Raw genomic sequence first — 14,258 nt, 5'->3', positions numbered from 1 at the left:
GATTCTTACAAGCCACAGGATGTTTGTGCAAACATTAAGGTAACATGGTCAGAAGCGAAGACTGGGGTCAAGGCAAGAATTGCACACTGTTTGTATTTGACAATGCAGCCAACGGATGTTTGGACAGTCCGGTGTTGAACCCCAAGCAGTCAGGAGAGTTACAGATCGTGCTGAACTTCGGTGTCGCACCAGGTAACAACATCACAGTCATCTTGTACGGAGAGTTTGAAAAACTCTTGGAAATAGACAAGAACAAAGCCGTGTTGTACGACATTTACCAACGCTAATGGAAAAAGTACCTCTGAATAACGTGCAACTGGATCATTTGGCGAAAGCGGATGCCATTTTGAAACCTTACTTTTACGGGACTGTGGCTTGTGATCGATTACCACGTCGACCGATCAAGAAAGAACCTCGCGGGTACATTGTAAACACAGATCCACATGATAGACCGGGCCGACACTGGCTGGCGCTTTGGACCCATAGTGGGAATGTGTGCGAGGTGATGGACAGCTACGCCCTACCTTTAGAGACTTACAAGTCAACACAGCCTTTGCAAGACTGGTTAAAAAGTCAATGGCAACATGTCAATTACAATGGACAGTCTCTGCAATCGATTTACAGTAAAAGCTTTAGTGATTACGCCTTGTTCTATTTAAAAGACAGAGCGAGAGGTCAAAGCATGAACGAGTTCTTGAGGCGTTTCTCGAAACATGATTATGTAGACAACGATCACAAAATAGGCCAGATGTTAAAGAAGTTGATCGAGAAAGAGTTAGAATGGGATAAAGTGTGTAAAGTGAAACATCACCAAGACACCTCTCGTTGCGGTGTGAGATATTTAGTGTAATGATTGTTGGTTGGACATTAAAATACGATTGAAAACGTTCATTTTCCGTGTGATGATTTTGTAGTACAATGGTTAGTATTCTCGACTGTCACTCGAGAGATCAGGGCTCCATTCCCCGTTGGGTGGAATTTTTCCTTTTCTTGCGGTATCAAAAGTAGCATGCCCATGCGCGTTTGGTCATTTGGACTCATGGAACGACGCAAGTCTTTTCGATTTCACACCCCTTCCAGTCTGTTGGTGGTGGGTCCTTCAGGGTGTGGCAAGACTGTGTTTACCACTAAACGTTTACTGAACAACCTCGATTTGTCTCATACCCCACCCTCCCAAATACATTATTGTTACGAAGTGTGGCAAGACGGGTTTCAGCCCATGAAAGAACAGGGGGTCAAGTTTCACGAAGGCGTTCCCGACACAGATCAACTGAAAACGTGGTTTCCTAAAGGCGGATGACTCGTGTTGGACGATCTAATGGCTGAAGGAGGGAACGATAAACGAGTGTTGGATCTGTTCACCAAACATTCTCACCATCAGAACGTCACCGTGCTCTACTTGTACCAAGACATGTTTCCGCCGAGGAAATATGCCAAGAGTATTTCCAGAAACGTCCACTATGTCGTAGCCTTCAAGAATCCACGAGATCAATTAGGCATGAGAAATTTACTGTTACAGGCATTTCCCACCCAATGGCAAGTTTTACAAGACACGTTTCAACGTTTGACAGAACGTCCGTTCGGATACATGGTCTTGGATTTACATCCTAGCAGTTCGGACGATCAAAGGATTCTCAGCCACCTTTTAAAGGACGAAGGATGTATGAGATGTCACAAATTCATCGAGACATCGTGATGAGTTCTCCCCAAGATTCAATCACTACCGTATCTCTAATGAACGGATCCAAGAAAAGCGCCCAGTTGGTAAACAAAGATTTGTTGTACCGATTAGATGGGCAAACTCTATCATCTGGCTGACATCGCCTCAGGAGAGAAGATTCATTACTATGATTTTACATCTCTCTATCCGTTCATTAATAAGAATGCTGAGTATCCTGTCGACCACCCTGAAATTATATTTCAGCCGGAAGACACAGACATCCAAAATTACTTCGGGATTGCCAAGGTCACAATCTTACCTCCAGAAAAACTGTTTCATCCAGTACTTCTGCTGCGTGAAAATGGTAAACTAACATTCCCGCTATGTAGAGCCTGTGTACAAGAAGAGATGGAAAAACCAATGCTGAAACGGTCCTGGGTTTTCAGTCACAGCGACAGTGAAAGACAAATTACAGGTACATGGTGTACCCCCGAACTGAACAAAGCCGTTGAGAAGGGCTACAAAATAACTTACATTCACGAAGTGTGGCATTTTTCTGAAACGAGGAAAGGTCTCTTTAAAGACTATGTGAATACATGGTTAAAGATTAAAGAGGAGGCAAGCGGCTGGCCAGCTCATGTAGGCGATGATCCCGTCAAACAGCAAGAACATCTGAGATCCTACAAAGCGAAAGAGGGCATCGAACTCAACCGCAACAACATTGAAAAGAATCCCGGCAAACGTAGCCTTGCAAAAATGATGTTAAATTCCATGTGGGGGAAGTTTGGCCAGCGCACCAACAAAACTCAAATCAAAGAGTTCGGAGATCCTATGAGGTTCAGTGCATTCCATGAAAGTGATGCAAATGACATTTGCTACGTGAGTGTATTGTCTGAAGACATCGTTGAAATTCACTATAAACTGAAATCGAATGACGAACCTGTCTCACCAAACCTCAACATTTTCATCGCTTGTTTCACGACATGTTGGGCTCGACTTCGTTTGTATGCAGCTCTGGACATGCTACAAGAACGAGTACAGTACACAGACACCGACAGCGTTATTTTTTCCAGTTTACCTCATGAAAACAATCCTCCCCTTGACGACGTTCTCGGTGATTTCAAGGACGAGTTGGGCGAAGACGACTTCATCACTGAATTTGCGTCCGCGGGACCGAAAAATTATGGTTACCTCACGAAGAAAGAAAAAGAAGAATGCAAAGCGAGGGGAATCTCTTTAAACAGTGAAGGTAGCAAGCAGTTAAATTATCAAGTGTTGCGGCAAAATGTTTTAGACGAAATTCAACGCCCTCTCGAGAAAACGCGACAAACTGATATTTACAAGCCTTATCACATCGTCCGAAACTCCAAAGAGTACTCACTGACCACAATCTCTCAGACGAAAAAGTACCAGCTTGTGTACGAAAAACGAGTGATAGATCCCTACACCTTCAAAACATATCCCTATGGCTCTGAAAGAATAACAAATGAGGACGTGGACATGATTGCACTGTTGTGCCATTTGTAAACACTTCTGTAAATAGTTTCATTCATAAGGTGAGCGCAATCCACTAGGGAGTTGCACACGGCTCTGTCCTGTAATTTTAGGGAAACATTTGATATTAAAGTTAATGGTTAACTTTAAAATTGCGTGATTACTTTGTTTATCTTAGAAACCAGGCTTTTTACTCGGTCAACACGGAAACGAGATTAATGACGTCAAAGGGGGCGGGGCTTCTGGTTACCATGGATACGTCAAACTCGAGAAAACAATAGAACTCCTTCCCATAACAATACTTTTTCATTTGCATCACACTACCTGTCAAATTCGTACTGGACTAGCCCATACCACTACTCTTGATATACTGTGAGCAGAAGACATGCATTTCCGTAAATGATGAGGGCATTACGGTTGGTCACAAAGAATGGTTTACTTACTAGTGTATCACTACTTTGTAAAAGCACTATTCAACATGTACCTTTTAAATATGGAAAATAAACATTTATTCACTACATGTACCCAATTATCATCGCACTGAAATTATGCATCTTTCAGTAGCTAAAAATTTTTATAATTTGATCTTAAAAGTTTAATCTAGGCAGCCATACCACACCAAAGTTCTAAATTGGTTTCTTATCTTTTACATGAAAATCCTGGTCTAACCTTAGAAAAAGTAGGACATCGTTTAATAATTTTGCTGAGAAATGTCATGTTCAAGGCCCATTTACACTGCAGTTCCTTACTAGTATGAATGAAATATTAACAAAAAGGCAATTATTGGAACATGCTATCCCACCACTTTATCTCGATTTTTGTGTCTAGTAGATCCTAAGAATAACCTTTTGAAAGAAAACTTAACATTATAGTAATCCAAAGTTTCAATAATGACCGTGGACTGGTTTCACATTGTCTTTGGTTAATTCTAAGTCCATAGACTCAGGACCGAATAGCTACCATAAAAATGATATAAAGTTTGTTTGGCTTCACTTCGAGGATGCGACCAAGGGGCCACAAGTTTTCTTCCACGAGTACTAGGCGTATCAAGGTACCAATTGTGTTGACGATTCTACAGTCACATGTAGCTCTTAACGCCGTATTTGTAGGTTTTAACTTTACAAGTTGATTTTTAACATATTGGACTTTCACCCATACAGATTCGGTTCGAGAGGTATTGATTGAGAAAATTTGAGGCAAAGAGGGTACAATAAAGTAAGATGTTGAAGCTTTTTACCAATCAGAGGAAGATTTCAGCAGTGTTGTTACGAACTTGCTCGAGGGCAGTGGTTTCATCAAGTCTGCGCAATACAGATAGCTTAAAGTATTGCAGTCGCTCTATGTCGGATGACAATTCTTCTAATTCGACAAGACTTGCTGTGGTGAGTTGATTATACTTAATAATGACAGAGCACACAGTGCACGAAAAAAGTATTAATTTTTCTTGTTAATCACCTGATTAATCGTGTAACGCTTCTCGCACCATTGCACTTTTAGCGCGCGAATTTGCTTGCGAAAGACTTCTGCAGTCTTTGCCGCAAATCTATGCAGCTCCTTTGTCCTACTGATTTGATAAAATTTAGAATAATTTCTCCCTTCATTGTCAGTGGCTGGTGGTAGATATTTACCGAGCCACTTCGTAGCTTGGTGAATATTTACTTGGAGCGAACTCACTATCAAATTTTACGGCTAAAAGATTTCAGGGAAAACAACCGATAAATAATAAATGAAGTGGGAGTCTCCTAGAAGTAATATTTTACCCAAGTTGTAGATTATATACGAGAATATTTTTAGTATTTGAAAGAAGTAATCAGAAAAGAAAAAGAAGAAAAGACCAAAAACAATGCGTGAGTACACGCTTAAATCTAGTAAGGCAGTCCCCCTTCCCCCTAACTATGTTAATGACAAAAGTGAAGTTAAGACTTCTTTTCGATTTTGTTTCTCAGGTAAATTTTCCTTCAACAAGCTATTTTCATCGTTGGAGTCTTAGCAACTCTGATAAGGAAGACTACTCCATGGTGTTAATGAAGATGGAGGGCGATGCAGAAAAAAATTCGCGTACGGTAATATAGGGCAATATCCATTTTCTTAGCCTCTTCCAGGCGTTCAGTTAGTTGGGCCGGCGCAACGCGAAAAACAGAACTCTTTTTTTCTTTTTCTATTTTTTTTTTCCCGCGCTGTTTTCGCACTGCGCCCCAACAAACTGGCATGAAAGAGTGCCAAGCTAATTACATGAATACTTTGGCACGAAGAGGATCAGACTGTGCATTCAGTGCTGGTTTAAGATCTTGAATACACAGCATTTCATTGACAAGGCAGTAAAATTTGAGTGCTGATAAACATAGGGTTACTCCTGCTCGAGAGGAGTCTTCCGTAAGCTGAGGTATCCGAGTCACCTTATTGATTCCGTCATCAACAGGTTTATCACCTCGAGAGTCGCAGTGGACCAGCCTAAACAGCATTCCGATGACGGCATCCGGATAGTTATCCCCTTTAAAGATCAGGATGCTGCAGTGTCTGTCAAACGACAACTTAGATCTTAGCAGCAAGGTGCAAAAGACCATCCAACCCGTGTTTACTAGCCGCAAGCTTAAACAAGGTCTAAGCCTGTGTGAGCTCAATCCTAAAATTTTAACCTAGCAATGCGTTGTTTATTTATTCAGGTGTGACCTGTGTGATCCAGGTTATGTCGGGTACACAAAGGACCGCCTTCACACGCGCGTTGAGGGACACCGTCAAAAGACGTCATCCATTTTCAAGCATTATTTCCAAAAACATAACACTGCTGTTCCGAACAATTTCTTAGCATGCTTCAATGTAATCAAGAAATGCACGAACAAATTTGACTGCCTTGTGGATGAAATGCTGTGTATTCAAGATCTTAGACCAGCACTGAATGTACAGTCTGATTATCCTCGTGCCAAAGTATTCATGTAATTAGCTTGGCACTCTTTTATGCAAATTCGCTTCAACTCAGCCTCTTCACAAACGCTTTTTATCATTAATTATGTAACCCTGATAATGGCGCTAGATTCAAAGAAACGTCGGTTTCTATCACTATTTGTTGTATCATGAATAAAAACAATGGTACTTTTATAGCGCATATTAACAAGTGGTATGTTCACATGCCTTTATAAAATTATTAAAAAAAACTATTCATAAATAGCAGCTGTTCGTTAGAGTACTAATTAAGAGCTTAACATATTTTAACAGAGGTAATTAAAAGCAGAATTTCAATATATTTCTCGACGGAAACCGAGTACGTGTTGACATGTTTTATTATGGTGCGTTGCACTAAATATTTTTGCCCATAGCCAGCTTACCTTTAAACTTCCTGAAGGCCTACTGGTGTAGAGAATCTTTTCAGGGATGTTCTGTCGATATGGTATAGTGTGTACATAGTTTTAAGATTTGAAAAAAAATAATTAATCAGTAAAACAGGGGAAGAAGGCGAGATGATGTAAGAGTACAAAAGTGACAAAAGGAAGGGATGGTTTCTGCTCAGGTATCCTAGTGGCAAAAGTAAAGACTTCTTTTCTATTTTAGGTACCTCTTACCCGAGGCGACTATCAAGTTTGGAGTCTGACTGCCAATGATCGGTATGAGGGTCATTCCTTAATGAAATTAGAAGCCCAAGGTGATCCAGAAATCAAATTTTCTGGAAGGTTCGATGACCGGACCGGTGCTTGTGAGTGTTTTCCACATGCGTTTAATTTACCCTTACAGTATTAAAGCTTTGAGAATGAGACAGACAATTTATAGCATATGAAAAGTATTTTGTTTCAGGTCAGTACCTTGAAATGATATCATTTAACGTAGAAATAATGTCATTTAATCGGAACATTCGCGAACTTACATACGGCGTCTTGGATAGTGTGAAAGTAGTCAAAGTTGCTAGGGAAAGCTAATTAAATTTACCTTAAAATCAAAAGCTAAGTTACCGCAAGAAAGTACAAAAAAAAAAAAAAAAAAATGCCATTATCCTCAACAGCAAAATTCAAACCAACGGTCATCGTTGCATCAAGTTCTTTTACAAATGACAAGTAAATTTAATGAAACGGGTTTCCAGAAAATGGTTTATTAAAAGTAACCAAATTTCTTGTTTGTCATTACGCCGCTTTTAAAGTTACAAGAGTTCAAAGAGGGTGAGCGCCTCAACAGCCTCTGTCCATGTTAGAATAGGGGGATTGAGAAAATGGTTAGAGCATCCAAGTTTATTGTTGATTTTTATAACCACGTGGTAATAAGTATAGACAGACAAAGGCCAGTTTTCTAGCTGATGAGTCCCTACTCTCTGAGCTGCCACAATGAAGGCTATCAGCCATTGTTAATTGGAATGGTGGGATGTGTGTCTGAAAAGTTAGATCAACAACAACAACAACAGCAGCTTAATTTGTACTCATTCAGCTTAAAATTAAAAGAACAAAAATAAGTTTAAAATAAAATAAAAGAGTACATATATCATGGCAGGCCGAAATAGCCTTAATGGGCTAACAAGACTTTCCTGAGCAGCCATTCTTAGTGATTTAAAGCAAGTATTTCTTTGGGTCAGATAATAAGTGAAAATAAGAAAAAAACACATGCAACAGCACACACACATGCACACACAAAATGACTAATTATACATACAGATTTAGTGAAAAATAGTTGGATAATACAGTGTATTGATGAGAATAGCTATAATTTACATACAGAATTACAGATATTCAATATGTACTAATAGCATGCAATAATGTTTGATTTGTCTTTTCCTTAAAATGTTTAAGTGGCGGAAGCTTAATATCCTCACTAATATCATTCCAGATCTTTGCACCTTGATATCTAATGTTGAATATTCCTTAGTTTGTTCTGGTTTTTGGAAGAGCATAACTCATTCTAGAAGAAAGCCTCGTGTTGTAGTTATAGGTATCTTTTGACGAAGTGAAAAAACAAAAAACCCTCCAAATTTGTAGAAAGAAGATGATTTCAAAATTTGCACATAAAAACAGCACACAGCACGATGCACACTGCATCGCGTGTTTTATGGCGCTATAAAACTGATCAATCGTACTGGGTAAAATTCCTAGAATATCGTATTAATGTGAACAATGTTTTGAGGTCTAAACCGAGTCGATTTAGCTTGACATGTTAAGATGGCTGGCATCATTTTCCTGGACTTTGCCTCACTAATACTTTATACTTCGACTACTCAATACTACTACATTCCTCATCTTAGTCGAAGTTATGCAAATTTGACCAAGTGAATGTCCAATAATTGGAGAACAAGTTCTGTCTATCCTTCTCTACACGACAAGGTTGCCATACCCACCGTGCAGGAGGTTTGCTGGGGGGGATGTGCCTCCGACCTCACAAATCCCAGCTCCGGCGGTACAGGAAAGCTAAGGACGGGTTGGATAGAACATATCCTCAGAGTTTTCGTCGAAATAAGAATTACTAAAATTAATAAAAGAAAAAAAAAATACACAGAATTGATCTCTTTAGGTTTTTCGATCGGTATTGCAGAATTGTTACTTATATATAATTACTATTTTGGAATATTATTATTAATTTTTAATCAATGTACGTTGTTTTCTGATTTACCTAAGAAAGTAGTTAAGTCCGAGGTAGCATATCCAAGATGGCTGGCTTGATGACGTCTTGTGGTGTCACCTGTCACACTTGCAAAACTGACAGGAGCTATCTATTATTTTATATTAATTACGTCATGTCTTATTAGAACGAAAACCAAGGGGAGGGGTTCCTTATCCCTTCCTCCTCCTATTACGATGGGGTATGAGATTTTGGGAACGTCCGTTACAAACGTTTAAAGTTAGATGGGACCTCAATCCCTCTCTTTCCCGGGCTGAATAGAATTAAAAAATGATTCCTGTTAATGTAATGGTGTAGGTGTTGTTCAAGTCCAGGACAGATCGACACCAGGTAAGCCGAGGGTCAGCCTTGGACTAAGTGTTGGACAGGAAAAATACTATGTATCGGTGGAAAAGCACAATGTTGTAGCGAAGGTTGGTGAATTTCTTTTCATTGTATTTAAATTTAATTTTATTCTTGCCGCATATGTATTAAGCAACGCTAATCACGTCACATAATTGCTAGAATTGTTAACGTAATGTTAATGACAAGAAGAGCTCAAAATTTTGAATTCCTTGCAGTGACGTTTACTTTTTAGTCATTTTTATCTGAAATGCTCTAACAATTAAAAGGTGATAGCCTAGAAGGCCACCTCGCTGGCAGTGGAACAACGGTTTCCCAGACTGAGTACTGTTAATAACTCTTTTGACTCCCAGATTTCTAACCAATTCCTCGGTGGTGCATGGTTACGGGTAGACTAAGGCTACCAAAAACTGGAAGTTACGCGAGAGTCTATGCATTAAAAGTACACTTAAATATCAAACAGGACACTACTGAAAAATTAAGTAATTACATTCAAACCTCTATTAAGCGGCCACTCTCGGGGACAAGACAACAGGCCGCTTGATAGAGGTGGCCGTTTAATAGAGGTTCACCCGAAAACAACGTTGGGCGTGGTCCAGTTTTCAGTTTATCAAATTTAAGTACAAACAAATGCAAGTGGAGAAAAAGTAGAATAATGGTAGTTATCATACAGTCCATGACGTAACAAAAGCCAAAGAAACAATTTCGTTTCCATATTGCCATTCATTTACTTCATCTGGCTAAAAAATTCCAACTTCAATTTTTCCTGGCCGTTTAATAGCGGTTTAAAATAAAACAAAATCACCCTTGGGATGGCAAGAAGCTGGCCGCGGCCGCTTAATAGACGTGGGCGCTGAATAGAGGTTTTTATAGACAAGTTCGGCTAACTCACGCGCGGGTGTCACGTGACTTAAACTGGCCAAAACAAGTGCGTTCGTATTGACATTTAGAGAAAAATAAGCCAGGATTCCGCACTTTTTCCAGGGCTTTGGCCGCCGGCCGCCAAATAAAGGTTGACCACTTACTTAAATAGGGGGTCGCTTAATAGAGGTTCGACTGTAATTAAAAAATAAATTAAAATAAATAATAATCACAAATATAATCGTATCTATAACAAAATTCTCGATGTTGATTGGTTCTCCGTGTACCAATTTGTTACGCAATCGGCGTGCGATCACTTCGGTGTCCAAGTAAAGGTATCGGATTACAACTTTTTGTTATTGGATACCTGTGATTGAATACCCACGTGGTTCGCATGTCAATTACGCGCACTTTGATGGCTTCCTTCTTAATGTTGCCTAAAGTTTTTAAAACTCATGGAAAGCGCTACTGACCCTTTCCTCTAAAGAAGTTCCCGTAGGACTTTTTTTTTTTAAATTTCGAAATTTGTTATAAATACAAATAATTAGTGATTGGAAATCGTGTTGTAAAATACAGGGGATAATTGTGCCCGTAATTTCAAACCGGGTTCGCGTTTCTCGCTGGTGCGAATTTAAAATTATTCTCGCGATTATTTTCTGAATTGTACTCCACTCGGTCCAATTACTTTTACTAATAATAACAATAATAACAGGTTGAATGCGATTGTTTAAATTATATATTTTAATATGTTGGTCGACTGTTTTTACTAGTTTTTAAGACGATTGAAACTCTACATGTGTTTCTTTATTATTTCTTTGCTTTTATTTATTTATTTATTTTTTGTTTTTGTTTGTTTGTTTGTTTGTTTTTCTTCTTTCATTACAACAAACTGGAAGCTGAAAGTTGAAAGTTTTCCAGTTATCCCTCGTTGGCACTCTGACTTATTGACTTGCGTCACAGTGGGAGCAAGTCAAATTGAATTCGCTTTGCCGCTTATCTTGAAGTTTTTCATATGTAAGTTCAAACAGATGATCCGTGACGTGATTTTCTGTTCAATTATTTGTTTAGACGCTTGAAATGGCCATTTCCATCTGCTCAATATTCTTATCTATGTTGACTTTCAGCCTGAAGACGAAGCAGGGAAAATTGAGCGCTTCATTCATAGGAAGCATGGAAGTTACTCGTTGTTTGAATGTCACCGTTTAAGGGATCAGTATCTGGGATGCAACCACGAAGACGGATCCTTGGTTCTTATTCAAGTAGAAGACATATTACACCCAGATCCACGAGTCTTGTTTGTGATGCACGCCAAAGGATCCAACCGATCCTCTCCTTAACTGCTTCTCTTCCAGCTTGACTTTACAAGGCCTCTGTTATGGTATCTTAGGTAATTCTTAACAGTGCAATTCACAGCTTCGAATTGGCAAATTATCGGCTGCATAACAAAAAACTATAGCTTCCAAGCATTAACGATTACACTTTCATGCTTATTGAAATAAACTCGTAAAACTTCCGGTTATCCTTTTTCATGCAAGTTTACCCGATTACAATTTAGCTGCTTTATCCACTCTAACTTTGTTCATCGAATTTCCTTTTGTTTTGTTTATTTGTTTGTTTGTTTTTGATTTGTTTTTTTTTTTGTTGTTTTTTTTTTGCACTATTTCCGGCCACGTTAAATTAACTTTTTAGTTTCGATGCCGTGGAACTGAAATTTACATAGCACTTGTCATTCTCCAAAAATTTACTTTCTATTTTTTGTTTTTTTGTATTTTTGGCTGCAAAACGATGTCATGTATTTGGTGTGAAATATATTTTTGGTAGTGTGAATGAAAATTTTGAATTCCGAAAAAACAAGCAAGGAAGATCTCAGGATTGAAAAATAGTGAACCAGTCAGAAAGTTCAGTGACCCCTTCAATTTTAAATTTCCAGACATTATTATACTAACAATAGCTCAAAATGAAAATTAAAAACTCTGTTCAAATCTTTTAATTGGCTCTGTATATATCAAATGTCAAAAATATATCAAAAATCAAAGTTTTGATATTTTTTTTCACTAAAACACTAAAACACTAAAATTTACAACAAAAACAACAAACAAACGAAAAAAAAGGCAAGCTTTGGGAAATGGCAAGTCCTACATGTAGGTAAAATTTTAGTTTCACTCCATAACAATTGAGAACGTTTATTGTACGTGGCTGGAAATGGTGGATTTCTCAGCTTGGCGGTTTTAAACCGTTCTTAATCCTTGTTATTCAAATCTAATTCTAATTGATTAACCCTATTTAGTCAGAGCTGAAATTAGCTAAGATATCCCGACTTCTGACACTATTCAGGCCGAGCTATTTTTTTATTTATATTTTTTTATCTTGTTTGAGCAGGTTTGATTGGTCCCCACCCACCCCCTCTCCCTTGGCTCCTTCTATAATGTCAAGACAATTAAGTCTTAAACGTTAAAAGAGGGGTTGCGCAGGTAAATGCAATCCATTCTAAAGTTTTTCACAGTTTTATAACAAGGATTTACCCTTTGAAGTAGAAACGTTCATTAGATATCCATTCATTGTTCGCCGCAAGTTTGGCGTAGCGACTGTCTCTCTACATCGTTTCACATTACATTACTGTGGTAATCGTTGTTTCACATTCCAGTGTCATCAACTGAAAATTTGCAACTCTAAAGGGTCATGCCTTTAAACATTCGACTGTCATGGAAACATCAGGCAACGGATAACGATAAAGTTAAGTTAAAGGCCCAAAGTTTGGCAGGTTTTAGTTACATATTGACAAAGTTTTATATAGTTGTTAGCGCGGACACTTTTTGCCTCCTTCACCACCGTGCTGCTTTCATGGTCTGAAAAGGGTTACAAAGTCAAGCTCATTATTTTCACCATGCAATTTTTATCATTGTGATTCATATCCAGGTTATGTGGATAAGAATATATTACCAAGCCGATGTAAAGTCTTATTTGGCAGCTAAGTGAAGCACTTCGTGAAGAATTTGTAATAGGATCGAAAGAGAGCTGAAAAGAGGAAATAGTTTTTGTCATCTTGCATTTTGTTCATAAACCGGCATTGGATGATATTTACGTACCAATATAAGTAGTTTGACAAGCTTTAATTTAACGGGTTTATGAGCATGGTTTAGAACATACTTGCATGTTATACTGGAGCCACGTATTCTTTTAGCAACTTAAATAAAACTGCATGATGAGCTTTTTATTGCACGATTGCTTCTTGTGTGATTTTTTGAACACTTATGTGGGAAAAAGATAACGCGCTGTAGCCAAGTGTACGCTAGACCTGGCCACGGTTTATTAACGATCGCAAGGTAATATTTGTCACAGAGCACATTTTAACAAACATGCCTATTGGAGTGTATGAAAAAAGTTATTATCAAATTATATTCTGTTGCGTTGTGTCGTGTTGTGTCGTGTGGTTTTGTGTTGCGTTCTGTTGCGTTCTGTTGTGTTGTGTTGTGTTGTGTTCTATTCTGTTGTGTTGTGTTGTGTTGTGTTGTGCTGTGCTGTGCTGTGTTGCGTTGCATTGCGACCTGTCCTGTCCTTTGCTGTCCTGTCCTGTCCTGTCCTGTCCTGTCGTGTTGTGTTGTTTTGTGTTGTTTTGTTTTGTTTTGTTTTGTTTTGTTTTGTTTTGTGTTGTGTTGTGTTGTGTTGTGTTGTGTTGTGCTGTGTTGTGTTGTGTTGTGTTGTGTTGTGTTGTGTTGTGTTGTGTTGTGTTGTGTTGAGTTGTGTTGTGTTGTGCTGTGTTCTGTTCTGTTCTATTCTATCCTACGATGCCCGTACTGTAAAGTTTAATTTCTGTACGCACCTAACTTAGCTTTGCTCCATGGCCGTAAATCCAAGGGGAAAAGTGAACGGGGATGGGTAACCCACTGTACGGACAGAGAAGTCAAGATTCTTTTAAGATAACGTTATAGCCTTTCTATACATTACTGTATGTCTGAGGGATTCTGGAAGCCATGTCAGGGTCCCCGGGAGAGGGGGTACTTCCTATAATGGCCTGTACGGGAAAGCTCCGTCAGAAAGGAGTACCATTTTCAGGCTTCAGGTATATAAAAGAGTAGTGATTTCGCAAGCTGAGGTATATGAAAGGGTAGGAAACTCTTTCATTTAGTTATTTTCAAGGGCCTTTTATTAAAGCATTTCAAATAGACTCGCCTTATCGTTGGGGTGACCCGAAAACACTGACCACCGGTCCGCGGACCCCACTACAGACCGTCCGCGGACTACCTATGGACCGGTCCACAGACTCCCCGTACGTACCCCCTCTACGGACCACCCCCCAAAATATAATAAAAAT

General features: G+C 38.9%; 2 protein-coding genes and 2 pseudogenes across 15 annotated transcripts in view; all 4 read left to right on the top strand.

Annotated features, from left to right (window-relative positions):
• The window catches only part of LOC110058573 (uncharacterized), a 42,061-nt gene extending 28,896 nt beyond the window's left edge, over positions 1-13,165 (top strand). For 11 of the 14 annotated variants that reach the window (XM_089290467.1, XM_089290463.1, XM_089290459.1 and 8 more), the window contains 5 exons: positions 4,315-4,536; positions 5,101-5,217; positions 6,701-6,842; positions 9,041-9,156; positions 11,071-13,165. In XM_089290467.1, the coding sequence (XP_089146593.1) occupies positions 4,375-4,536; positions 5,101-5,217; positions 6,701-6,842; positions 9,041-9,156; positions 11,071-11,283 (750 nt within the window). In that variant the 5' untranslated portion in view covers positions 4,315-4,374 and the 3' untranslated portion in view covers positions 11,284-13,165. Of the gene's footprint in view, positions 1-4,183; positions 4,206-4,314; positions 4,537-5,100; positions 5,218-6,700; positions 6,843-9,040; positions 9,157-10,842 lie in introns of those variants that run through there. The other 3 variants (XM_089290471.1, XM_089290469.1, XM_089290470.1) reach the window with 3 other exon arrangements.
• Positions 45-747, top strand: LOC149111808 (uncharacterized). Its single transcript, XM_089290478.1, has one exon. It carries the CDS (start codon positions 45-47, stop codon positions 285-287), a length of 243 nt encoding a protein of 80 aa, XP_089146604.1. The 3' UTR covers positions 288-747.
• Positions 1,010-1,696, top strand: LOC149111807 (uncharacterized; annotated as a pseudogene).
• On the top strand, positions 5,363-6,784 carry LOC149111806 (uncharacterized; annotated as a pseudogene).
• Positions 13,166-14,258: the final 1,093 nt, after the last annotated feature.

The sequence above is a fragment of the Orbicella faveolata genome, unplaced genomic scaffold (assembly GCF_042242905.1).
Source record: "Orbicella faveolata isolate gen_17 unplaced genomic scaffold, um_ofav_v1 contig_2, whole genome shotgun sequence".
Classification (NCBI taxonomy): Eukaryota; Metazoa; Cnidaria; class Anthozoa; order Scleractinia; family Merulinidae; genus Orbicella; species Orbicella faveolata.
This window is presented reverse-complemented; position numbering and strand designations above follow the sequence as displayed.

Coding starts and splice junctions, on each gene's coding strand:
- LOC149111808 (XM_089290478.1), top strand. CDS start 45: ATGGTCAGAAGCGAAGACTGGGGTCAAGGCAAGAATTGCACACTGTTT.